The following is a 27,352-nucleotide window of genomic DNA, read 5'->3' on the forward strand; positions in this document are numbered from 1 at the left end:
GAGCACCACAACAGAGTTTGATATTTAACCACGGATTTACGCCGCATATTAATCACTATACTTAAATCTACAATTTTCAATTGTTTCAATTATTATCGATTTTCTTATTAATTCAAATATGCTTTGGTTTATAATCCGTTATTTATCCATGTTAACATCAGTGAAATGAAATGTGGTCAAAAATTGTTTTGTGATAAATTGTATTACTTTGTTTTTAAATTGTAATAATGTATCCTCACACACTCCCTATTTTTACCCTAGATTAATTAATGTATTATTTATGTGTTATGTATATATAAATATAAACGACATGTAGAGTGTTATATATCCTCGAACTTATGTAAATTAAGAAGTTATGTTATTACTGCGATGAGTTTACTTTAACAAAACCTTGTATAAAAATAAAATATTCACTTATAAGCATAGAGATGTATTTCTATTCTATTTTCCAAGTTGAAAGCACGACTGAGAGAATAATAACATTCTTGAGAATAATATCTTGAGTCGGCAGATGATGCAGTTCTCATAATAAATCGGAATAAACTTTAATTTGCCATTTCATATGCATGCCCAAGCGTGCTTCAAACACGGATTCGAAGAATTTTACGATCGCCCACGCGACCAAACTACCAGGACGATAAGATTTTATTTTCAACATTTCCAAAAACCTGATTTGTTTTATGCTGTTACAAAAACAACATATTACTGTTTGTTGGAAGCTTTCTTAAAAATTGTGTTTGAAATTGGGCTGATTTTATATGAGTTCAACTTCTGTTGCTGTTGCAGCAGCAAACACATTCCCTATAAATGTACGGGGAGTGCTGCTGGAGTGACAGTCGTTGGCCGGATATATAGCAAATCCGGGTGGTTCCGGTTACGTAGAACCGACTGTAGGGGGAGCTTCTATCCCAATTAGTGAAGTACGTTTTGATGTTGCTTTTGTACCTTAATGGCGATCACAATTGTGTGTGCCGAAAAATAGCATATGGCCCCAAGAAACTTGGAGTTATTAACCGTCGGTATGATCGCCATGGATTTAGTGGGCGAAAATTGGAGATTCCTTGGAGTGAAATAGCGAGAAAATCAAAGAAATTCCTTCTGGTGGTTGAGTAAGTCTTGAATTATGGGAGTTATAAATCAAGGAAGAAATTACACCACCCTGCGGCAAGCCTTTAGTGGTGGAGTTATGCTGCCAAGATAACTCTGATGAACCGTCCAGTTTCATTTGGGATCTTTAGAGGAGGCACCGGCGCATTGAAGCCTACGAGGTAGAAGTCGTGGCGCCTGAGGGCGAGATCAGCATATAACCGAAAATCGTGTGATCAGGTCCGTTGCACTGGTTGCATCTAACCGAAGTTGAGTTCGGATATTCTGCATTGATTTCCAAAAAAAAAATAATTTATACTCTCAAATAGTTGCTTATTAAGAAATATATATTACTTATAATATTAAACATTTCAATACAATTCCACGACATTTGATTTACACACTTTATGATCGACAATTAGCTCTGGTTCAGAATCATGTGTATGTCGATGGGATATCAATGATGAGCGTCGCTTGAAACACTTGCTGCAGATTTCACACTGAAAGGGCCGCTCGCCTGTATGCACCATCGTATGCCTCTTCATTTGTTCAGATGTTGGAAAGCCACGTTTGCAATGTGGACATTCGTACGGTCGCTCACCCGAGTGACACCGTTTATGCGCAATCAGGTTGCTCGAATATCGAAATTCACGACCACATACATCGCAAGCGTGGGGTTTCTCACCAGTGTGGACCAACATGTGCTTTTTATAGCCGGATTTTTGTGTCATGGATTTTCCGCAGATATCGCACTGGAATGGTCGCTCTCCCGTATGTGACAACATGTGTGTCCGTAAAGAGGATGACTGACGGTATGACTTACCGCATAGCTCACATGTATTGGGGTTGTTTGGGTCGTGAATAACTATGTGCCCTTCGTAGGCGTTCCGTGTTTTAAAACCTTCGCCACAAAGACTGCATAAATAAGGTGTTGCATCGGAATGCAATTGCATATGGTATTTGAATGAGTTTTGATTACTCAATTGTTTTCCACAAACCTAAAAGAGTAAAGTAAAAATTTGTTTATATTCCGTGCACTAACATATATGTATGATTTAAATGTTTCCATTTTACCTTGCATTGCAAATCTGGGTTCGGCGGCTTTGGTTGACTGTTCTTTTTCCGAATTTTTGTTGGTTGTTTTAATTTCAAATCGCCAGATCCGTCCCAATCACCATCCTGATCATCACTTTTGACAGTGACCATTCGGGGCCTTTTCAAATTTGTATTCATTTCTTGGTCTTCCGCAATGTCTGATAGTGTGAATTCGCCTTGTGTAATTTCTTCTAATTTTACTTCGTACATCTCGTCGTATTCTTTATCTCTACCTTCCTCCTCCACATCCGTTTGGTATACATCTTCCGATTCTGTAACTTCATGCACCACCACTTCTTCCTCTTCACAATTTTGCTCATCGTGATTTATTGTGTTTTGCGAATGTGCCTCTGAGATTGTTGCTTCATCCCCATCCACGAAACTTTCTAACACAGTTAAAGCAACATATTCCATGCTATCCACTGATCGTTTAAATTGTGCAGCTGTTGCTAACTCATGCAATTGATCTACATCATCAACTTCGGTCCCTTCGTCAGCATCGAGGTGGTGTTCTTCAACAACTGAGTCTGCAGATTCTGTCTCAATATCCTCAATAACACTTTCACCGCCACCACCACTGCCACTCAAACCAACATCGCATACAAGTTCTGTGAACTGTCTTCGCAGCACTTCATCTGTCTCCAATACCATTTTTTTAAACGCGAAAGTTTTGGCAACATTTTGCACGCAACGTGTGCAGATATTTGTCGGATATCCTTCTACCTCTTCATTCGAAAACTCCATATTTGCGATGAAGCCCAACATAGACGCTAATGTTCGTACCTCACCCATAAAAATTCCCTGCTTGTGCAACGATTTGTGCTCTACACATTCGCTAAGGCAGGCGCGACAAATCACCACTTCTTCTTCGGGAGTATCAGAAACCATCTTGAATATCGTAACAACTTAAAATAGTTCTTATTCCGAAAAGAATATAAATTTATGTAAACAAATCGAGGAATATTTTTTCTGAAATAGTACAAAACGCTTTTTCCACGCTTTGACGTTTTACGGTGCGTTCAGTGGCGCAAACAATATTTATACCTCGCGTATATTTGGTCTGTCACAATGGAACTGCTGCGGCAATGAATTTGACTGTGCGTAACGTTGCCACAACGAAAGTATTGTCGCAAATAAACAAAAGAAAACATGTGTCTTTTCATGGAAGCAAATATTATATTTCGTTTAATATAAAATATTTTTTTTTGGTGGTTGATGAGAAATTGGATTTTGAAAACAAATTTTGATTTTACTTCGCAACTAAAAAAAATTCAATTTTCACCTATCCCTTTTCTATGTTCCTTCGAGCTTTTGTCGAGAAACTCAGGTTCGTTTGAGTTGAATAAATTTTATTTATTTTTTGGATTTTGCATCATTCACTATAGAAGATTCAGATTCTGTACAGTTTAGAAACATTGCAACTGTTTATATTTATTATATACATATATATTACTGGTGCTGCCATAATGCAGCACTGGCGTTTTATTTATTTAAAAATTTATTACGTAAAGTCACGATAATTTAACAACACTCTCAGCTGGTCTTCAAAAATCGCCCACAACTGTGATCATGTGATTCCAAAAGGCTCTTTTATGTAGCATGATTGCATAAAACTGATAAAATTGCATAAAAACTTGTAGCAAAACGTTTAAAAAATGTCCTACAAATTAAGATATTTCGCTATAAAACACATTATTATTGCTAAGAAATCTATTGAAAATATTTACATATTATTGTAAATTTTCCAACTCAAAGAAATTATTATGTCTAATTTTTTTTGTCGATATTCTATTGCTTTTAATGCTATCATAGGTGCCTTCATATAGGTGCCTGTCAAAAATAATGATCTATTCCACAGCAAACACCGTATTTGTATATCCAAAAGTATGATTATTATCAAGAATTATTAGAAATTTTGTGTGGGAGTTGTAATACCTTCACATATAAGTAAATGATCTACTTTTTCGCGCTTAACTCAAAATCCGTAATTAAAAAGCGCGATTTCCCATACAAAATTTCTCTCCCAAAATCTGATATTATAAAATAGTCCTAGATAATAACGATACTTATTGACATACAACCTTGTGTTTTCTGTGTTATCGATAATTATTATTACGAATATAAGGAGAAACATCACAATAAAAACTAAATTAAATGGATGCCGGCAAAGCAAACAGGTCTGTAAACATAATTCTAATAAATTTTTTGATAAATATTATTAATTAAGGATTCATTTTACAGAAAACACGTCTATCCATAAACGTTTTGTCCTCTTATTACTTACTATAAAATGTAATATCGAATTTCGAATGCGTACTACTGCCACAATTTTTTGCAACCTCAGTAAACGTCACATACGGATTTCCTCCAACTATTTATTATTAGCAGCCAATTGCGCAATTATATACGCTATTCCTTTTCTTTGACTCTTCTTTATATCGTTAATAATAATTAAACAAACCAAAAACACCGAAATATTCCACCAAAATAATTTCTATGAAGAAAAACCTCTCAAAGCAATATTGACAGCTGATTGAAGATTTTGCAGGTAATTTGCCATATGTGAACGAGTAGATTCATTTTGTGGATTTATTGGTAATCAATGCATTCCTGAACGTACTATAAATATTCATATTAATTGTTAATGAGTAATTATAAAAAAACATTATAAGCAAAAGCTTCGTGAAGAATGCAAAGCCAACCCGTCAGTTGTATTTGATCAGCACCCTTCAAAAGTAAGGGGCAGTTTAATCATTTATAATTGATAGTTGTCAGAAATTATCAGCTACGCGAACATAATTTATGTTGACGATGCATTTCGAAACTCATTTTGTAACGAACCGTGAACACCTCAAATGCAAACTAATATAAATGTGGCAACTCACCTTTATTTGTCAGCTGTCGGAAAATTTCAAATAGGCTACACGAGATTCAAGGCTTCAATTTATGTTCTTTAGCCGGTGTGATGAAATAAAAAGTGTGTCTGAAGCGAAATTAATCAATAAAAACAGTGAGAGCAAGTGGACGGCATGGCAATGGCGCAGAGAGGAGTCCTTGGAGTAATTAAAAAAATAGGGTCCAACCCAAGAGTTTCACTCCAGTGTGCTGGAGTACAAAATCGACGCGCGTTGAGTAACCACCTATGGAGTGGAAGACGACACTTTTCCGCCGCAATTACAGTGTTTAGACAAAAGTCTGTGTGTCAACAATGCGAACGCTTCTATACCACTGAAAGCACAAGTTAGTTCAGTGTGTAATAACAATATTATTACTTAATTAATTTGAGTGTTTTAGAAAAGGCAGCAAATCCGGAGATTTTGTCAAAGCTGTTTCCCCAAACAGCACTCAATGTTGACGAGGAAACTGAACGCGAACGAAAACGCAAAGAAGAGGAGGAGGCGAAAGAAAATGAGAAGGCATGGAAGCGAATGAAAATCGGGTGTGTGTCTCAACCACTTGCGTAACATATTGCATGCCATTTACATTCTATAGTCACTGTACAATTGTACCAATATCAATTTTGTAGCTTTGGAGTTTTTGCTGGAAGCGGCATTGCGTTTGCCATATGGGCTGTGTATGAGTTTGGCAAGCCGGAGGTAGATGCGGAAGGCCAAGATATCGAAGATGAGTTTAGCAAAAATCCCGTTGTTCAACAGTACATACAGCGCATGTGGAAGTCAATGAACTACTATCAAAAAATGATTCAAGAACCATCACGCGATAAACTTTTGCCAGATCCATTAAAGCCACCGTACATACAACCTCCATATACATTGGTGCTGGAAATGAAAGATGTTCTGGTTCATCCTGATTGGACTTATCAAACTGGGTGGCGGTTTAAGAAACGTCCTGGGGTTGATCTTTTCCTACAGGAATGTGCTAAGCATTTTGAAATCGTAGTTTTTACCGCAGAACAGGGAATGACTGTGTTTCCGATCTTGGATGCGCTTGATCCAAATGGATATATTATGTATCGTCTGGTGCGTGATGCAACGCATTTCGTTGATGGGCATCATGTCAAAAATTTGGATAATTTGAACAGAGATTTAAAAAAGGTATTACTAATGCTAAGTATTTACAAACATAATTACATACATAGACACCGAAGAAATGTGATTAAAATATATCTCATTGCATAGGTCATTGTTGTGGATTGGGATCAAAATGCAACTAAGATGCATCCTGATAATACATTCAATATTACACGATGGTTGGGCAATGATGACGATACACAACTGCTGGATTTGATTTCATTTTTGAAAAGTAAGTTACATTTTTCTTTACTAAGCTCCAATGTTCAGCTTATTTTTGATTTTATTTTAAGCGTTGGCAGCTGCTGAAGTCGAGGATGTGCGCGATGTACTGCATCACTATCGCCAATTTGATGACCCTATCGTTAAATTTAGAGAAAACCAACGGCTTTTGTTAGAGCAAATGCAAGAAAGAGAACGTGAAGAACTAGCCAAGTCAAAGCCAATGGTGAAAAAGTGGACCCCAAGCTTCCTTGGACGGTCATAATAAGCGGCATATGGTCGTACTGTAATACAATCCCTACCGCATGCTTTGTAATAACTACTTATTTGCATAGTTTTTATTCATTAAAATGAAAAGTTTTCTTTATTTTACGGTGTTTCCATTCCTCATTTCCAATAAAGATACAAACGTTTGCCATACATTTTTTTTTCTTCAATCAATAAAAATATATAATTTTGTATCAAGGAGTGCACTGATAGCTAAGTTCCATTGATCGCTTACTCCTATGTTAGCATAAAATCTGAGGCTTTGCGAAATTAACCACTAAAAACTGCTTTCAAATTTTTTTTTTCTTTTCTCTAGAGTACATTAATAGGCTTTGTCCAATATTTGTCTCCAGTTATCGAAAGCTGCTACTTTGAAATAATATTTTGCAGCGAGGGAAATCAAAATCAAATCTCAGTTCGGCACGCGAAAGTACCGCGCGCGACACTAACCACCTACATATGTATGCACGTCTCGCCTTACACTTAGACAACTTACAACGCAACTACCCGGATTTATATCCGGCCAAGGACTGTCACTTCAGTAGCATTTCCCCATAGAGAGCATATCCGGGCCCCGGGGGAAAATTGCAAATGCGGGCCCTTTCCAATAATGTCTAATTCATATAAATACATATAATCTCGAGTCCGGGCCCCTCTGAGAACTCCGGGCCCGGGGGAAAAAGTACCCGATCCCCGCCCCCCCTCTTGTCGGGCCTGCCCATATATGTATATATGGGGGAATTTTTATGCTGGTACAACAACAACAACAGCACGTTTCTTGGGCTACCGGTAAATAAGATTGACGGTGACGACCGGTGATTTCAGGGTGCGCGGCAGGGATTGACAAACTGATACAACAAAATCAAATTCCAAAAAAATTAAGTTCCACGAATTGAGAGGAGATGTATTCAGTATATTTAGGCGTATTCATATATTTTTTGGCTCGTACGAACTCTGTCGTAGTTATATAATGTGAAAATTCGATGTTTATAAAATGATGTGCGTTCCGCAAGCCAGCTGTTAGTCCAAAGAACTCTGCTGCAAACTCTACTTCATGATTGCAACATTAAAATCGCAAACCACTGCCCATTTTGCTACCTCTAAGTAGTATTTCCTGAAAGCCATATATTGGTCGTAAGTGGCGTAAACTGCAGGACTCTGTTTTTGGATGGAAAAATCAAGTCTTACACTACAAAGTGATTGGTGCCAGCCTGAAACCCTTATCTCATCATCACCCTTTATCAAGTGCTTGGCTGTTCTTCTCCTCCAATTTGTGGTGCGCATCTTGGTGTTATTCTACAAATGGAGGGACCCCTGCTGTTTTACGCCGACTCCGAACGGCATGACTTTCGTGCGATTTTTTCGTGGATGAAATGCATTCAGATGTTTCTCATAGTCTGCCGTAGCGCGACCGTTTCATGTAATTTGACGTTTCATATCCACAGTTTGCTGCGAACCACTCGACTATTATAACCACAAAACGTAAAATTACACCCCTCAATCGAAATGAAAAATTGCGTATTTACATATGTATTTTCGATAATTTTGTTTCTGCATGTATTTGTCGGTTTAAAATATGTTAAATAAATTGTCTATGATAATTATGCACCACCGTAAAAAATTCAACATATGAATATATTTATGCAGCTTCCTTCTGTGGGAATGTGACTGACATCGCGTAAATGTTTGTGGGTCAAAATCCATAAATACATGCATATGTATGTACGTGTGTATGTACACATACAGTGCATAAGAGATTTTATGTTTATTCGTACATGAGGATAATTTGATGCTATTTTATTTAGTAGTGTATGAGTTATATAATTTCTAGATCAACTAAACTAAATACAATATCATTAGAATTTACATCTATTGGTTAACTCCACTTTTTCTGCTCTCTTGTGAAACATGTCAAAGCGTGCGGAAAACGCCGGTACAGTAAGAGGAGCGTTTGCACTTATATTTTCTTATGGATTTCGAAGCAAATTAAATGCCTAGAAATATTTAATGTTTTCATACATACATATTCTACATATACTATATTGAGTGCGTCGAGTCACAGATGAAATCGCAAGCTTTAACAAACCGTTAAAAAAGAAATAGATTCAAAAGTTTTTTATATTAGTCGCTACTTGGTTTTTGAATGTGTGTTTAACTAAATGTTTAAGCATGAATAAATTTTGATTAATTGGACCATTTTTTAATACATTTTTTGTGAGTTGGCATTGAAATCTGTTGGTAGGAAAAATTTTGTTCCATTTGCTTTTTGTTTTTTTTTTGTTAGTTTTTGGGCTCTTTGGGACGGTTTACCAAGTATCATTGTCGCTTTCAATTTTATTATCATTGCATTATTTATTGTTTACTTTTTAAATTACTCAACAACCTCCTCATATTTTTGGTTAGACGATAAAGCTTATTTCGCTTTTTTCTCTTCTTCAGCTGTTTAGCTGTTGTTCTGTTTTAGTTTTTTGCCGTTTCGTTGTACTTTGCAACATCACCAAACTGTTTAAATGAGCCAGATGTACTCATAGTTTACAAATTACAAAAGAAAATGTTTTCAATTTCTTCTCACCCTTTGTTCGAATTCTTTTTGTAGTACCAATTTCAGTTAGTGCTTATTAAGCGAGCTTTTACGCACCTCGCAAATTTTTTTAATCGACGAACTAATTTTAGTAGCAAAGATGTAAAAAGACCAGATACATGTTGAAGAGAGGTTTAGTACACACAGACCAATCATGGAGTAGAACTCTAAAAGACTATGTAAATGTAGGTTTTTACGGATTTTTAAAATTTATTATTTAAAATTAATTTATACATCTAAGCCAATTATATTTATGTTTTCCGTATAACCTTGCCACATTTTACTATTGTTTAATTCATATATATATTGTATTTTATGCATTATTAAATTTAAACACTAATTATCGCATGTTTCTGTGAAACTAAAATTAAAATTTAAATAAAGGTTTCATCTGCGTACATTAATGATTTCACTTCTCTAAGATGAAACGAAATGAAACAACAAAACATCTAATAAAGTGAATACATTTACTTTAAAATAATAGCGCTACATTCCTTAGAAAGCTTCGCCTTCTGCAACAGTTTCGATTTCTGTCTCTGTTTTTGTTTCGGATCCGCTTTCAGCTTTGACGTCAGCTACATTACTATTTCCTACAATGCGTCTCTACCATTCACAATGAAGAAACGCGTTCATACATATATTCTCCTTGCTGTGATAGCTTAACTATCTACTTGGATTTTACTCTGAATCCTCGTCCCGATCGTCGAACCCCGTTAAATCTACTGATTTCAACATTCCTCGCGACACTGCGTACTCAATTAGGGCCAGGTGGCAAAACACATATTGATCGGGCATTTGTATAGAGTAGGCACGCTGTGAACGAATTTTTTCCACAGTCCCACGAATGTCGGCAGTACCAACATCTTCCAAGCGCGATATGCATATATCCAATGTTATAAAAGTACCTGAGGAGTTGGTAAAATATATTTATAGTTTACACAATTTCTTAGATGAGTGTCGAGTGAGTTTCGGTTTTACCTGTTCGACCAATGCCCGCACTACAGTGTACCACAATTGGTGGTCCTCGCGGGTGCCCAGCCCAAGTGTCGCCCAACGCTTTCACCATGGCCACCTGCTTTTCTCGCACTTTTTGAAGAAAATTCAACATGGCCATCGCAGAACTGGGCACACCATAATCGGGCCAACTTGTGAATTGCCAATGTGAAACGTTTCTAATTTCGTCAGTCTGAAATGAATAGAAAAATTGGCGTTAGGTTCAAATATGTCAAAAAGCACCTACGGAGTTTTTTAGAGTGATTATTATGCAGAGGTTCTATCAAAGAAAGAAATGTTCAAACAAATGTTCTTCGTGAAGTTTCTGACTCTCGTATAAGCATTTTAGCCTAGACAGAAGGTGGCATTATTCGGGATTAACCACTTAATTCGGAATTATCTGAAGAATTATCACATGCGATGAAAGGTCCCGGGCCTAACACACAGATGTATATATTAGTTTTATTGCATTCACCTCTTTTTCAGTTAGTACTAACCTTATAAATACGGCTGTTAAAATTTCATGATAATCTATTCATTAGTTCGTGAGTTATTGTGATAAGAGTGACGCTACTTTTGTTATTTTCAAAATAATGGATAAAAAAGAATTTCGTGTTTTAATTTTACTCTGCTTCTTGATGGAAAATACCGTTCAGGTGAAGCAATGGCTCGAAAAGTGTTATGGGGACTCCGCTTCATCAGAAACAAAAATAATCGATGGTTTACTGACTTCAAAGGTGGTCGTTGAGACACCGATAATGCACAATGCAGTGGACGTCCAATTGAGACGGTAACTCCAGAAAACATAAAAGGAAATCCACAAAATCGTTTTGATTGATCAAAAAGTGAAGTTGCTTGAGTTGGCTGACATCGTAAAGATATCAAAGGAATGTGTTGACTCTATATTACATAAACATTTGACTATGAAACAGTTCGATTCAAAGTGGGTGCCGCGTTGGCTCACTGTTTTGTTTCATTGTCACAAGTCAATCAAAACAATGGAAAAGCGACATGAATTGAATTGAAGTGGGGCTTCCAAAATTCCACAACTTGGTGGGAATAGACTAAAAAATAAGCAATGACTGACGAGATAAATGTAAGCTAAAAATGCCTAAGTGACGATTATTTCATATAGAATTATTTCATAGAGCGCTGCTGCACTGAAAATTGAGCAAAACATGTTAGAGGCAGCCAATCCTCTCGAAATGAATAATTATATCGCATCGTAGTAGGAAATAATTTAAAAAGTTTTAGCAGACTCGTCGGAAAAATATTTGTGAAAGGCTAAAATTAAACATTACGAGAAGGTTCACAGATGCCATTCTACGGATTTCAAGTTTACGTTTGCGTCGGGTTTTTTAGTAATGGAACTTTCGTAGGGTTTAAAAAATAGTTTATGGAAAGTATAATGGATGGAGTTGTTTGGTTACATAATAGTTAATTTGCCTTCCACTTACCTTAAGATTTTTCAATTCTAATGATGCTACAGTATATTCTTCATTTATTTCTATACTAAGTGTTCGCACATGGAAGCTTCCAAATTCTAAGGAACTATTCTCAGTCGGTTCCCAGTATTGGCCACATTTGACGCGTCCACGCTCCATAACACGTGTTGTCATCACAACAACTAAACAATGTTGTTCCCAGATCATACGCCAAAAATCTTGGGACGTTTTTGGTAAGGGACCTGTAAAAAAAAAAACGAAAAAAGATGTACATTAGCAAAGAAAACATTGGAACTCTCTCGCGGTTAAAGCCTTACTTAAATCTGGTAAAACCGAAAAAAACTCTTCCCCCTCAAATACTACAGTAATAAATTTCATATGCAAACTAAGCAGAATAAGCCGATGGAGAGGCAGATCTATATGTGTCTGCAGCGACAGCCAAGCTGCGCTCATGGCCTTCAGGGCTAGTCGAGTCCTGTAAATCCAGGCTGAACTATGTTGGCAGACATAAAAGGCACGGTTAGCTAATGGGTTACTACAACCGACAAGCGAGCTTGACAGGCTGAAAGAGGCTGCAGATGGACTAAACTGATGTTACCTGTCCTGTCCGATCGATTGGCGCAAACCCTCCTGTCATTAAGCAGAAGGGAGTGCAGACGGCTGGTTGGACTGATGACGGGCCACTTTCTGTGGGCAAAGCACATGGAAAGGGTGGGCATCTCAGACAGTGTACTCTGCCCAGATTGTGAAGAGGACGATGAGACGGCGGACCACTTCCTGTGCGTCTGCCCCGCCTTCGCTCGAATCAGGTTTGAGGTCTTTGGCACTGGTGTGTTAAGAAGCGACCATCTTGGCTCCTTGGCACCACAAGATCTACTCAGATTTCTTCGGAGATCGGGTAAATTTAAAGAAAATTAAAAGGGAATCTGAGTGTAGTACAATGGACTTAATTAGCACAATAAAATATTTTGCAGAAAATTTTAACTATTTTCATATTAACAATATTTTGCTTTGGTTCAGCATATCGCCCAATAACGGCATACATTTCATTTGCAGTTTTATGGCTTCAGCATACAAAGAAAAAAATCAATAACATTGCATTGCAGCGAAGAATGCATGAAGAAGAAAAACGCAAACGTTCTTATTCGAATTATTTGCAATTTTGGAAGTATTAATTCATCTAATTTGCATTTCATTATGCGATATATAATTTACTATTGAGACCCTTCTCACGGCTATCAACATCATCGAAAAGGAAATTTTATATTTCAGATAAAAGTTATGTATAATATTAAATTCGGGTTGTGTTTTAGAACCCAGAGAATACTCCGCGAGCAATGCTCAAATATACAAATTGTCGTGATGCCATTGATACCATTTCGAGTCCTCCGAACATATCGGAAGCATTTAAATGTATTTTCAAAACTGAAACTCAATTATTTTATGGTGAAATTGACATTATTTTTTATTTTTTGCAACGAGCCCTTCTCAAGGTTCATTCAGAACTATCAGGTTTCAATATTCATTTGTTTGACTTTACCCACTTACCTTGTGTAGAAATATAGGCATTTTTTTGTTTGTATCCATCGACGAAATTCGCGTTTATGTAGTCGTCACCGTCATCCCTGGACAACACCACTCTACTGTGATCGTAACAAAGAACATCTGTATAGCGATTTTTAGTCAAGTTATTCCGCAATCTGCAATTGATTTAAAAATATGGTTTTATTGGTATCCCAGCACATTTTTCATTTAAAATATTTAACTAGCCTTGCATGCACGAAGGTCCCTTCGGGCGCTCGATTTCGTATTTCTGCATATTCCTTTACCAGGCCTCTCCGGCCCTGCTCTTTTACCATTTGAACAATTTGTTCAATTGTTTTTGGGTCTCCCTCCTGCCCAGCCAGGCTGTCGTCATCACTAAACCCCGAAGAAGCACTACTTGGCGGGTTTTCCGACCACAACTCACTTAGGGCGGATGAGCCGTTCGAGCTGGCGTTGCTAGAGACTGCTGCCGAAACAATCACACCATTCACCAAAGCCGTGGTTCCTTGGGCTCCACTTGCATCTAAGCCGTTCAGCACTGGAACACCAACTGTTGCCGCCGCCGTCGCTACCACCACTGACTCTGAACCACTTTTGTTACACGCTGGCAACGATGACGTTGAATTACAGTTACCCTGCTTTAAGCCGGATGCCGGTGAAGCAATAACACCACACAGACCGTTTATTGTGATGTTCTCGTTGGGCTCCTCACTACCCAATAACCGACGGCTGTAATCGTCGCTCGTTAACCTGGCTGTCGTCGTATTTGTGTTGCTGTTGCTGTTACTGTTACTGTTGATGTGGATGTTGCTATTGTCACCACCAATAGCGACCGAATTGCTCACAATGTTGCTAATATTAGTTGTGTTGATGTTGTTGCTTCGATTAAATGCCGCTTGCTCAATATTGGCGAGCAGTTCGTCTTCACGATTCGTCATCGATTTGCGGCACTGTAGCAACCATGTGGCGTGATCGATTTCCAATGCTCCGCCAAGGTGCAGGGGCAATGCTTTCAGCGGCACGTGAAGTCCCAACGTTGGCACAGACACAGTGAAGACACGTTCACGCAATTTCTCGCGCACGAACAAGCGTAGAATCTTGAACGGCGCCTTGAACCATAAAGGTGCCGTAACAATTAATACTTTTTTTAACCGCGCCGGATAGCCACCCTGTAAAGAAGAAGAATAAAAACAAAAATACAGTTAAACATAAATAATCATAAATCGAAAGTTTATGTGGGCATATCGAATGAGATTCAATAAAGCCTTGTATAGACTTTAATAGGTATTTGGCCGAGCTCCTCCTCCAATTTGAGGTGTGCGTCTTGATGTTGTTCGACAAATGAAGGGACCTACACTTTATGCCTCCTTCGAACGGCAGGTGGTTTTTTATAAGGAGATTTTTCAAGAGAAAGACAAGCAGGAAAGACAGTAAATAAGGATTGCCATTGCCTGCCGAGGCGACCGCTATGAGAAAAAAAAAGCATTTTCTACAAAATCTTTGGGCATAGCTTAAAAACGAAGCTTCTAAAAACTCAGAATTATCCATACACGTCAAATATAAATATTTTAGTGATTGACTTGAGTACATTAGAACAAATCAGATGTTTTTGACTGCACCCCAGCGACTTTAAATTAAAGACAATTAGTTCTATTAAAATCCTAATCTATAAAAACTAAGATTTTTCATCGCTGGGCTGTTTTCTTATAGTTCCACTGAAATATGTGATGCCTATGAACTATCTGAAAAATTGCTGAACTTGTGATTCGCGATATTCAAATAATGCTGAAAATATGATAAAAGTAATGGCACTACGCATACATACATGCAATATGCGTATTGTAGTGCTCAATGTAGTTATCACAACCCATAATTAGGTGTTGGAATTAGATTATATCGCATATATGGATATAAAAACCATAATGGTAAGTTCCCATACTCGTATATGCCCATCACATGCGTAGTTATACTTTTTTATACGAGGTGTGTTCAAAAAATAAGGTGACGGTTTCAAATTTCGCGGGCTGCATGTATTCGATTTTCGATTATTATTTTTTTTATGTTAGTACACTCACCTCGAAGATATGTTCACGGTTTTAGCAATTTATCATATTTGGTTTGTTTGTGGGAGTGGCAAGTGTTTTGCGTGCTCGTCGATTTTCTTCTATCACCTTATTTTTTGAACACACCTCGTACTTTCGATGTGCTACATACAAACATATGTTAATTAAACACTAGATATATCTGCATGTATAGGGTTATTCAATAGGTGCGCTTCAACTTTTTTCCGATAGGGAGGGCAACCGACGCAATATTTTTTATTTTTCGCTTGTCATTTGTAAACTTCATTAGTATACATTTCATCATGGAACGCTACACACTTGAGCAACGATTGCAAATCGTGCAAATTTTTTATGAAAATAATCGTTCTGTTGCTGCTACTTTAAGAGCATTACGGCCATTTTACGGTCCATTTAACAAGCCGTCCCGTTTTGGGGTTATGTGAAGTCATTGGTCTACAGTAACAAGCCGGCGTCGATTTGTGAGCTCAGAGCCAATATTGAACGCGAAATTGCTGGAATTTCGGCCGATTTATGCAAAAGAGTGGTCGAAAATTGGGTTCAACGATTGGACTTCGTAAAACGTGCACGCGGTGGTCATGCAAAAGAAATCGAATTTCATACTTAAATGTATATGTTCAAACTCGATAATAAAAAAAAAATTAGTTAAAAAAGTCAAACCGTTTGTGTTTTATTCAAAAAAGTTCAAAAGTTGAAGCGCTCTTACTGAAAAACCCATTATATGGGTTTAATTAATTTTCTCCTATTTGTTTTCGTTTAGTAACTCATTTTGATGTGGCATTTCATGTTTAGAAGTAATGTTGAGAATTTTGTTTATGTCGATTAAGAATCGTATGAAGACCAACCCGTCGACCAAATTTCCAAGTCGTCAAACGTAGTCCAAATGAGTCAGGCCGATTATCTGAGCTGATTCCCACGGCAAAAGTTATCAACGTTGGTTCTCATCCATAAATAATGCGAATCATATCAAAGCAATGTGGTCTCGAGAGCTTCGTGGGGATTACAATAAATCAAAAAGCCGGAACTGCTCCTGATTCAAACAAGTGTATAGCTATCAACAATTTTAGAAGATCCCCTGATTTCCACAGAACTAAAGTCTTTCAACCCATTAAAGAATTGTATTCCTAAAATAGGAAATATACGTCTGGATACAGCAGAACAATGGCACAAAAGGTCTCTTTCTTATCTAGACAACTTCTGCAGAAGCTATGTGTTTGCTCGCCCATCTTCTGGGTGTGCCTGCCGATTAGGCAATGTCCCGTTATAACCTAAAATGAGTGTGCTAAGACTATGCTTATCTGGGCTTAGCAGAGATTCTGTGCGTTTAGCTTTGAGGGTCGGTCACAATTTTCGTGCCATTCTGCATGTGGTTTCATTACGCCATCTTTGATTCGCTGTTCTTACAGCTCCCTCAAGCTTACATGTTTGTAAAGATATGCCTATGTCATTGTCTATGTACTCAATGTGTACAATTTCATGGCGAGTTTCGCTAGTTCATCGGCTCTGCAGTTATCCTTAATGTCACAACGGCCAGAAACTCATGTTACGGGCTTAATGTGGGTTTATTTATAAAATTTCTCATTCATTTTCCCCCCTGACTGGGTATAATGACTTCAACAAATGATTTTTACTAGCAGAAATTTCCGCGTTCATACTGTTCTCATTTTCTTGGTAAGTATTGCAACATCCTTCTATAAGTTTTTATAAAACGTGAAGTAAGGAATCATTAGTGGCATTGCTTAAAAGAACCATAAGGCCGTTCAACTCCAACATTTGCCAACTATTTACATACGTGAGCATGCCGACCCGAATATATAAAAAAAAAATTTTATGCACTTTTTGTGGCATATTGTTACTGTTGTTGTAACATCATAAATATCGCCCATATCGCCGGAGTATGCTGCTGGAGTGACAATCCCTTGCCGGATTTGAAATCCGGGTCGTTCCGGTAATGTAGAACCGACTGTCGTGGAAACGACCAAGAGCTTAATCATCATCATTAAGAGTTTAGTTATCAATCGATGGTTTAAATCTGGTGGCTCCTTGGGTGAACAACCAAACGATTTATTTTTATACAATATGATAAACAAAAATTATAGTATATTCTAAGGCGCAAGTATTGCACGAGTACACCCATTTAAAATAAACTATCTTTGCTTCTTTGCAAGCTCTAGAACTACTAAAGTTAACAGCGGCAGATTTCAGAACGAGACAGCCCAACCGTTAAATATTCATTTAATTTTATTAGTTTTTATTACACCATAGGTATAAATATTTAGAGGCGAATTCCATGACAGAGAATTTAACCAGTAATAATACCATAATAAAGAAGGTAAATTTTGGGGTGGTTGGTAACAAATTCTAAACTTCGAAATTTAAGACAAATTCCGAAAGCCACTAAACTTTGTTCGATTGAAGTATGTTCATGGTTTCAAGAGCATTTTATTCTAGCTACAGCTTACCTTTTTCCATTTCCTATTCCAAATGCAGAAAGTAAAAAAAAATTGTTTTCACGACTTTTGATCAGTTTTTGGAACTTTGAACCATCCTAGGCCATAGTTAGTAAGAAGACTGCACACTTTTTGATAAGTATTTATCATCACACTGCATTGTATTATGAAAAATTAGTAAATTTTCTAAATCTTTCTATTTATTTTCGATAAGAGAATAATCAGCTAACATAGCTTTGCGTAGATTCCAATGGATATGGGCTATGGGTCGCGATTGCGGACAGTCTGCGTTGATGTATTTTCATTTAAATGAAAACTTTGCTGAAAGCCTATCATGTCTAAGCGGCTTGGCCATTTAACGGGGTACTTTAATCGATTATGTCGATTTAAAAATCGTGGGAAAATTCACCAGTGGTGCCCTACCTTGAGGTTTACAAATAGATACTCGGAGGTTTTAGAACCATTACCTTTCTTTCGCTCCTTAGTACTGGTCAAATATTCCCTGCTGAATCAATCCAATACAAAACACCTCAGGGAAAATACTCTCCTTTTTTATTTTCGCAATTTTCTGCATACTTTAAATATTTTATGAATATGTACATACATACACGTATTTTACACTTACGTTCGAGAAACGAAATACAAAAGGAAATCCGGAAAACACTTACGTGTAGCTTTATTTACTGTTAAGGCAGGAAAGCCAAACTTTGTGAGAATATTTCATGTTGGTGACGGGCAAATTTCAACTAATAAGTGGTAATATTCGATGACTGCTTCAAACAGAAAATGCCATTGCTCAATGGTGCATATGTATTTACCTACTCGAATATCTATACACACTTACACATGCATACATGTATTAGTGGTACGTGTTTTTTAAAAATTGCATGACTACTACGTCATTTCGGTAAGAAAAAATCTTCAAAGAACCTTGGGGTGAAAGAAATTTAAAGCTTGAAGACGAACTAGGCTAAAAAAAATATCATTAGAGAATAACACCGCTACAGCACGTATGTACATGCATATGTATGTATAAGTAGATCTGGGCACCTGATTAATTCAAAAACAAATTCACGACAAAAGTTCTGAACATCAGATTTGTGAAAAGTTGTCCACGGCTGTGATTTCTACGTGTTTTCCAGCAAATCTGTAATGGAAAATTTGTATGTACAAATGAAGGTATTTACGCGCATTCGAGCTGATTTTGTAGACAATTTTAAAAACAAAATTTGGAAGAGTGACTAAAGTGTTTGCTGTGTGTTCATGCGCGTAACGGGTGACCAAATATCTTTGCATGGAATGTTTCGGCAACTGTCGAGATACACCTTATATACATACATATATATAAAAATGATCCAGTTACTCAAATAGAAAAATATCAAAAAAACTACATGAACGCAAAAGCAGTAACAATTTACAGCTGATTAAACTGTTGGCGGGAAAAATCACAAAAATTAAGCAAATAAAATGCAAAATTACGAGCTTAGCATCACGTGATTTAATTTTCTCCAGAGTAATTTGTTCTATTTCATCGCCGTTGTCAGATGACGAACATTAACAATTCAATTGTTGCGGCAATCACAGCTTTCTTCACATATTCCTTGCTTCCTTTCATACTCTATTGAATTAGTTAATAACCAAGAAGTTCAAACATAAAACACAAATAATACCTTCAAGGCTTTCGATTTGTATTTTGAAAACTGGAGCAACGGTGACTGGAGGCTGTGGTTCAGAAGTGCGCAGCTTTACATCATTGACCGATTCCTATTTAGTATATGACTTCAAATAAACTTTATAAATTTTGTCTAAAATATAATTACTTACACTCCCCATGTTAATCAATTTTTTTATTTAAATTTAGAACTTTGGCTCAATTCGCAAATTTTAATTCGTGTTTATTTTTGTTTATTTTTACTTTGCGGCCAGCTGTGTTTCTCTCACTTGCAAATTCTTACAAATAAAAATTTATTCAGTAAAAACTTGCAACTTCCCCTCAAAATGAAATGTGATTTTGCTCTCTCACTTTCCCTACTTTGCAAGCTTTTTCGATACATGAACACTAAAACTTGATCATTTGTAAGAATTGCTACAAATTATTTGCTTCATGAACAGACCTATTTATGATATCCAACCGTCAGAAAATTCAGTATTCATAGTTTGCCATTTCATCTTGCTTCCCGGGTATTTGGAATAAATTATATTATATAATTTGAATAACGCCGCGATCGATTTACTGAAGAAGAAACTTATCAATTGGTCATCGGGATCATGCGGATTAGATAACATCTATCGATCATTTTCTACGAAGGTGAGGGTGAGGTTGAGTGCACTAGGCAGGACTAGTTACTGGGGCGGCAGGCAACCCTTGCTCGGGGAAAACCCAAGTAATTTCGGTTCGTAGAACCAGCTGCCACGGCAAGGTAAAAACAAGAATTATCTTGATATCCCAAGTCGTTGCTGCATCATTCTTATTTGGTCACCCTTCATAAAGAAAAAAACATATTTGCAGAGTATGTCTATACCAAACACTGGATATCAGTAAACACGTGTATATTGGTTCAGATAGTCTCAAGTTTACAAAGCCACAAACGCCACGCAGCTCCAAAGCAATCTTTTTTTAGTATTTGGCGTTTTGGAGGAAGGAAGTTAGAGAAAAACAGAACGATTCATGTCCCAACATGGCGTATACACAACAAAACAAATATGTATGTAAAGTGTGTATGCATTTCGTGCCAAGCGCTGTTACGACGCAATAAAACCACTTGTTTCGAAATTTCATATTGATTTGATTTTCTTCTGACGCCCACTTGTACACATAACCATCTTAAACAATTCATTCACTCCAACAACTGGCTTATACCTACATATGCATATGTACATGTACGTATGTATGTATACATTTATGTTAAGATTTACCGAAAGTCGAAGTCAAAGAGAGATGAGAAAGAGGGTGAATACGAGACGATTTTGTTTTAATACGGCTGTAAAAGGCAAAGAACTAACAGCAAGTAAGATCTGTATTCTTGCCTTTCTAATTTCTGATAAACCCAACAGTTTCAATGTTCTGTATCTAACAGCAGTGAATGATTTGTGAATGAATATGCAGAGCTGCATTTGATATTTATTTAAATAATTACGAATGCGATATTAATGGCAAATGCCAAGAATAATAATTCGAATTGCAAAGGATTCGCACATATAAATACATAAATTACAACAGTGGCAACAATGATGGCAATGGCAGTTGTCATTTGTCAACTGTGGAGACTTTGAGCATTTCAGATCGTAAAGACACATTTTGTCTTATGAATTTACGTATAAAATTACCAAAATCTACTATTATTTTGAGTTAATTAATTTCATATGGAGGTTATGAGAAAATCTTTGAATTGCAATTTTGCTTACACAACCACTAACATTTTATTTCGCACTAACAGGTTAATTAATCACGGATTGAATATCAAATATGACAATCTCCTAATGCTTGTTTTGTCATCACTCTGTCCGATTACTGCATTAAATCTGGAATGGACGCATTTATGTACGTAAAATACATACATACGCATAGATTTTCCACCGTCAGGCCGCTTCTCACATCCAAATTTCAATGAAAATGCTGGCTGCGTCGTATTTTCTTATTGGCTTTATCTATTGTGTACATATGCATGTACGTTTGTGTAGGACAATTGTTCTCATTATATTTGAACAGCAATAGTAAATTAGTTAATTATTTTCAATTCAACTTAAATACACTTTTCTTGGCTATACTGTCGAATAGCTGCGCAGGCATATATACTTAGTCGATTTTTCGCCAGCCAATAGTTAAAAATATCTCACTTTGCACAATTCAATTATCACATACCTACGTATGCATGTGTATTTATCATAAACACAATTTTGCAATACAGTATATTATAAACATTTTATCGGGAAAAGTTCGCAACTATTTCGATTAATTTCACAGAATTTAATTTTCAGAAGAAACTGTTATCCAAGAAGAAGTACGTCTGTTTCGAAATTTTGCATTATTCCTTTTAGTACCTGTTTTGTCTGATTTTTCACAATAATTCACTACCATACACACACTAAGCAAACACAACCCCAAAAACTTTAACATTTCTCTCAGCATACGAGTACATCGATACATTGCGCGAGCGCCTAAAAGAGGCCAACTTCGAAAAACTCGTACACGTACAAATAGATGGCATCTGAGGGTTAAAACTGAAGCGTCAGCAACCGTGGATGCATTTTGGGGGTTGTTAGGTCATTTTGCTTCGTTGCGCTGTTTGCGCATTCTTCGCGCTGCAGATACAGTTGCCTCAGTTGCAATGTTTTCAGTTTTGCTTTGTCGCAAAGTCACAGGCGAAATTGGATTACTCGGTGGTTTTCGCTTTTTTTCAGCGAAACGAAAGTGAGCAAAAATATGCATTCGGTCAGTCGATTTGCAGGATGGCTATGTATTTTTTTGTAACCACTATTGATATAATGCAAACAAATGATAATTGCACGAATAGGATGAAGGAAGTCAGAATTAGAAAGAGCTTTCTGCCTTAATATGAAATACACAAGCAGATACATAAGTATGCATGTTTGTATGTATTTGTATTGCATTTCAATGGAGGGTGGTCGTGGTTTCTTAAGCAAATATGGTTTTTACTTCTTCCGGTTACTTTTTAATTTGTTAAAAATTCGTCATAGGCAATCTCTATGTATGTACAGCTATGTATGTATGTAAATGCCACTTGGCGGAAACCCAGAGTTTTAGTGGTTCTCAACAACCAAGTGCGTGCATGTGTACACACATTAGGATTGTAACGCACGCTTTAATGAATTTTTTTGACTGTTATTGCAATAAAACCCAAATACTATTGGAAAACTTACCAGAAGAGGGATATGAAGTTCAACGCGTATACAGTTAGATATATATTTTTGTATTCTTTTCTTTTATAACACGGTTCGGTCAGTAAGATATATAACAGTAGCTTCAGCCTTGACCCTAAAATATTTAATTTATCAGTGTAGCAAACTTTTATACTGCTGGGTTATTTACTATATTTCGAAACGCTCTTTTCATTTACAAATGTTTTTATTGTTATTGATATTGCACTTATTATGACACCAAAATGTATATGCAAATACAATTTTCATATCATCAGATCTAACACAGATTTAATTTAAAACCGATAACTGAAACATTTTTCACGTAAATTTAAAATCCAAATACAGAAACGTAAAATTCTACGTCTCAACAATATGACAACTACACGTAGGTTTGTTCGTACACTTTTTTTCTGCTTGGTTGATTTTAAGTATTTTTACTTTGTCATCGACATTTTCTTGTTCAGTGTCATCCGACTGAATTTTGCGAAATTATGTAAAGCAACTCACAAATGTTAATCTTACAGATGCGTTAAGCACAAACCGAACATTCACACAATTTATTTATTTATTGTATATATATGTATATGCACTATATGTACATAAATTTTTGTACCCGGGTAATCTGTGTTAAACGAAGTTAAGCGAACGACTAGAACAAGTACACTAAATAGCGAATTACTTAATAAACTAAGAGATAGTCCGAAAGTATCGAGGTGAACGCTTGTACATTCATATGTATGTGTATGTATGTAAATTATAATGAGAAAGCAACCGAAATGACAATAACAACTACACTTTTAGACAGCTTTGGCGGCAGAAGCAACAAATGAAAAGTGAATTTAATATGACGCACGCGCACACGTAATCTGCTTGTTGTTGTTATTATTATCATCGAAATCGCCCTCCACACGCACACACACAAATATGTATACTCACCCACCATTCGAAACTTTGCATATTTGAGCAATAGCATATAAACTAATGCATTACTACATATGTATGTGTATACAGTGGAGAGCAAAATTGTGTAGATGTTTGTAATCCCGGCACTTCTAAGGGCTGTGTTCTTAAAGTCTGAATAAACGTTTAATCAAAACATAATCGGTGGATGACTAAAAAAGTAATTCCTCGACAACTGGTTTCCAAACATTTCTCAGTGAACTTCTCATACATTTTATATTACATATATTTACATTGAAAATGTCGTTTTCTAAATATGTAGACTTTATGATTGTCAAGTCGAAGGTATGTTCGACTTTATAGCAAGGAATTCAAAGGAATTTTCTTTGGGATCCACGCTATATGGGTTCATATTTAAGAATTGAGAAGACGCGGAAACTTTTCACGAGATTTGTCATTCATTCCCTTCGTTGGCCTTGTAGTTTAGTGTTTGGCCGAGCTCCTAATCCTTTTTGTGGTGCTTTTTATGTTTTTCCACAAATGGAGGGGCCTACAGTTTTAAGCCGACTCACTCCGAACGGCAGATATTTTTTATGAGGATCTTCCTTATGCCATTGCTCCCTAGGGGACACCGCTTTAAGAAACAACTTTTCTATCATTTGGTATTGCATACATGGAAATTCGAACCTACGTACTTCCGAATGGTAGTCACGCACTAATTCATTCGGCTAGAGCGATCGCCTTGTAGTTTGCCTACATATAAAAGTAGTTGTCTTTCGTTAGCATTGCCAATATTAGCAATGCGAAGAAAAATTTAATCTGTATTGTTTATCAGAGGCATAGCCACGAATCATATCAAATGCCACCTCTTACTGAAGCTAACGCTTTTCAATTGTCCTTCTCGTAACCTTAGACTCAGCAATATCTTCCATGTAATATATCTTATTACGATATCAATTTTAGAGGTGATGAACCGCTTACACCCTGCATAAGACAGTCTAAACAATTTTGTAAAAAGACATATTCTCTAACTCACGAGAGACTTTTAAGTCAAAACTTAATCTGGCCGTTCAATTTTTGAATTGTCACTAATGTATCTTAGGGTATTGTTTACCATATATTATATTAAAGGATTAGCTTTAGTAACCATTTTGAGTTATACATTAATTGGTAAACCAACAAATAAATAAATAAATAAGATATATTAATAAAATTTATTTTGCATTCATTTTACAAGTTTATAAGTGAATATTATTTTTATGGTCACTGCTATTGCAGGACTTTCTACAGATTTCATTAAAATGTCCATTCGCTTTCCTTTCGCCTCCTTTCGGGAAACTGCGTCGCTCCTCTTCTTTTGATAAATAATATCGTTTAATCAGTGCTATCGAAATTTTTTTTAATCCGCGGTCAAGAAATTTTTATGCCGATTTCGCTTTCCATATTTCATTGAAATTAAATTAAGATATAATATGAGGAAAACAAAACAAAAAAAAAAGGCAAATGCACATCTGAAAACACAAACCGGCACGATAAATTGCAAACAATAGTTTTTTGTAAATTGCAATTGAATTTGAGACAATAAATATTCACAACGTCAACTAATCAGACCGTTAACAATGAAATTGCCATTCAAGACATCATACGGTTAAGTAAACACTGTTAAGGGCAATATAAATCAAACGTTGAATCTGTAAAGTTGTTTTTCCCCTTGTGGCTTGTTAAATTTTAAACAAAACGGTACATGACAAATTCTATGAAAAAATTAATAAAACAAAAAGAAAAATTGCGCCCTATACTACATTGCGTAAGCTTTTTTGACTTTCATTTTCTATACACATTTTCACGATTTTATAGATCGGAGCGCCTATCTTGAAGAATAAGTCATATTTAAACACGTACTCTAAATCGTAAAAGAGTGGCTGACGAGTTGAACCTTACTTCAATCCGTTTAGGAATTTATGGTCAATCTTCTTACATTTACAGTTCTTATACATTTATAAGTGCACGCATACATATATAATATCTACTTCATTTTGCTCGCCACTGTACTTATATGATATCTATCTACTTTTATGATATATACAGGTATGAAAGCGTGCATACACACACATGCGTAAGCGCTGTGATCACCAAAAAAGCTTGGGAGAGATTACCTTTAGAAGTCTATCATTTTAATAAGACTGGAGTGTAACCGACCAATGTTGATGAGCACGTCTTCGCTCACGACTCGCCAACTGCTTTAGCAAACTATACAAATTGACTCTTTTACAACCTAAACTAAATATTGTACGAGTATAATGCGTAATTTTGTCTGTGGGTGTAAATATGTATATGAATGCGTGCACGCATTTCATACAGGGTTGCCCAATAAGATTTCACGCAGACATTTAAAACGGCACCTTAAGGTGTTCTTACGAGTGCTTTGTGAATGGTTGATTAATGATAAAAAAAGAGGTTGTCTGTAAAGTCGGTTTACTGACGATAGTTTAACGTGACAACGCCATAAGAAAATATTGATGGAATGGTTGCAATTTTCAAAACAAAATTTTAATTTTATTTGTTTGATAGATATTTTCTATGGATATAGAGGAGGAGGTAAATGGAATTGCAATGGAATAGGTCTAGTTACATTTGCACAAACGTGAAAAATGACGAAACATTTATCAAATTCATGAAAGATATGTTCAATTTCGATTGTGCATCAGACGTTAATAAGTCAACAACACTAAGAGGCACCATCATCGATTTGCCTTTTTCAAGACACTTTACACTCGAAACACTCCCTTTCATTTCCTACTTTTTCTATCATCGTCCTATTCTCAACAGAGAAATGGTTCATTACCATGCACACATCAAGAAGGCATATGCAAATATAAGTATGTGAATTTATATATGTACATATGCGCATATACATACATATATACGCTCACTTAAGTAAGAGAGAGCAAGATGTCGAACGTTGCCGTTCGTTTGCTTTGTTCGTTCCGCGCTTTCGCTTGCAGTTCATTCAAGGTAACGACAATGAGCAAGGTAACGGCAATGAGCAAGGTAACGGCAAATGAGCAAGGTAACACTAATGAGCAAGGTAACGACACATTTTTTCGTGCCTGCAGCCGGCTAAATCGAATTATAAGACGTTATTACGTCAAAAAGTAAAAATATTGAAACTGAAGACTATGGATTAGTAATAGGAAGAACTAATAAAAACTGCAAGCAAAAGCTCAATTTGTTCGAGCACCGGAAAATGTGCCCTGTGTTTTCAATAACAATGTTCGAGACATTGAGTAAACTGCATTGAACATTCCAAGTTGGATCAAATGTTTAATAAAAGATAAAACGGCTCTTTTATGCATTGCTTTTAAACTTTTAAATACATAAAGCTCAGATGCAGGACTTACGTTTTAGTTTTTGTTTATATTTATAATTTATAAATGTATAACAACAAAATTCATTGGGGTACACTTGTTAGGCAGTTAACAATAGCAGGGTTCACTTAAATTCGCCGTATTTATATACACACAACTCTGTCGGATATAATAGTGAGAGATACATATGCACAAAAAAAAATATAGCACTTCCACATTTTTACTTAATTTATAATGAGACCACACTTTGTACAAGATTTAGAAAAATGCGACGATTTCTTATAAAAATTTCAAAATGTTGAATCAGAAATTGTGGGCGCTCCCACGACGGTCGGTTCCACTTTATCGGGACGGCACGAATTTTGTTACAACAACAACACAACGTAATTTTATAGCTCATCAAACTT

General features: G+C 36.3%; 3 protein-coding genes across 4 annotated transcripts in view; 1 reads left to right on the forward strand and 2 right to left on the reverse strand.

Annotated features, from left to right (window-relative positions):
- Positions 1–1,412: 1,412 nt before the first annotated feature.
- LOC129239293 (zinc finger and SCAN domain-containing protein 2) lies at positions 1,413–3,283 on the reverse strand. Its single transcript, XM_054874689.1, has 2 exons — positions 2,161–3,283; positions 1,413–2,084 (listed from the first exon to the last, which is right to left on the reverse strand). The coding sequence occupies exons 1-2, from the start codon at positions 3,067–3,069 to the stop codon at positions 1,458–1,460; spliced, it is 1,536 nt and encodes a 511-aa protein (XP_054730664.1). The 5' UTR covers positions 3,070–3,283; the 3' UTR covers positions 1,413–1,457.
- Positions 3,284–5,087: 1,804 nt separating this feature from the next.
- LOC129239210 (mitochondrial import inner membrane translocase subunit TIM50-C-like) lies at positions 5,088–6,801 on the forward strand. The gene is made up of 5 exons (XM_054874559.1): positions 5,088–5,421; positions 5,476–5,620; positions 5,708–6,236; positions 6,321–6,444; positions 6,506–6,801. Exons 1-5 carry the CDS (start codon positions 5,211–5,213, stop codon positions 6,697–6,699), a joined length of 1,203 nt encoding a protein of 400 aa, XP_054730534.1. The 5' UTR covers positions 5,088–5,210; the 3' UTR covers positions 6,700–6,801.
- Positions 6,802–8,964: 2,163 nt separating this feature from the next.
- The window catches only part of LOC129236998 (tyrosine-protein phosphatase non-receptor type 9), a 42,946-nt gene continuing 24,558 nt past the window's right edge, over positions 8,965–27,352 (reverse strand). For both annotated transcript variants that reach the window (XM_054871347.1, XM_054871345.1), the window contains exons 4-8: positions 13,491–14,434; positions 13,269–13,420; positions 11,733–11,962; positions 10,261–10,468; positions 8,965–10,187 (exon numbers count right to left, since the gene is read on the reverse strand). In XM_054871347.1, the coding sequence (XP_054727322.1) occupies positions 9,961–10,187; positions 10,261–10,468; positions 11,733–11,962; positions 13,269–13,420; positions 13,491–14,434 (1,761 nt within the window). In that variant the 3' untranslated portion in view covers positions 8,965–9,960. The remainder of the gene's footprint in view (positions 10,188–10,260; positions 10,469–11,732; positions 11,963–13,268; positions 13,421–13,490; positions 14,435–27,352) is intronic.

This window comes from Anastrepha obliqua, chromosome 2 (assembly GCF_027943255.1).
Source record: "Anastrepha obliqua isolate idAnaObli1 chromosome 2, idAnaObli1_1.0, whole genome shotgun sequence".
Lineage (NCBI taxonomy): Eukaryota > Metazoa > Arthropoda > Insecta > Diptera > Tephritidae > Anastrepha > Anastrepha obliqua.

Excerpts from the sequence above, each read along its gene's own strand:
- LOC129239293 (XM_054874689.1), bottom strand. The coding sequence starts at position 3,069 with ATGGTTTCTGATACTCCCGAAGAAGAAGTGGTGATTTGTCGCGCCTGC. Across the intron at positions 2,085-2,160 it reads ACCCAGATTTGCAATGCAAG|GTTTGTGGAAAACAATTGAG; the intron begins GTAAAATGGAAA and ends TTACTCTTTTAG.
- LOC129239210 (XM_054874559.1), top strand. The coding sequence starts at position 5,211 with ATGGCAATGGCGCAGAGAGGAGTCCTTGGAGTAATTAAAAAAATAGGG. Across the intron at positions 5,422-5,475 it reads CTATACCACTGAAAGCACAA|AAAAGGCAGCAAATCCGGAG; the intron begins GTTAGTTCAGTG and ends TGAGTGTTTTAG. Across the intron at positions 5,621-5,707 it reads TGGAAGCGAATGAAAATCGG|CTTTGGAGTTTTTGCTGGAA; the intron begins GTGTGTGTCTCA and ends TCAATTTTGTAG.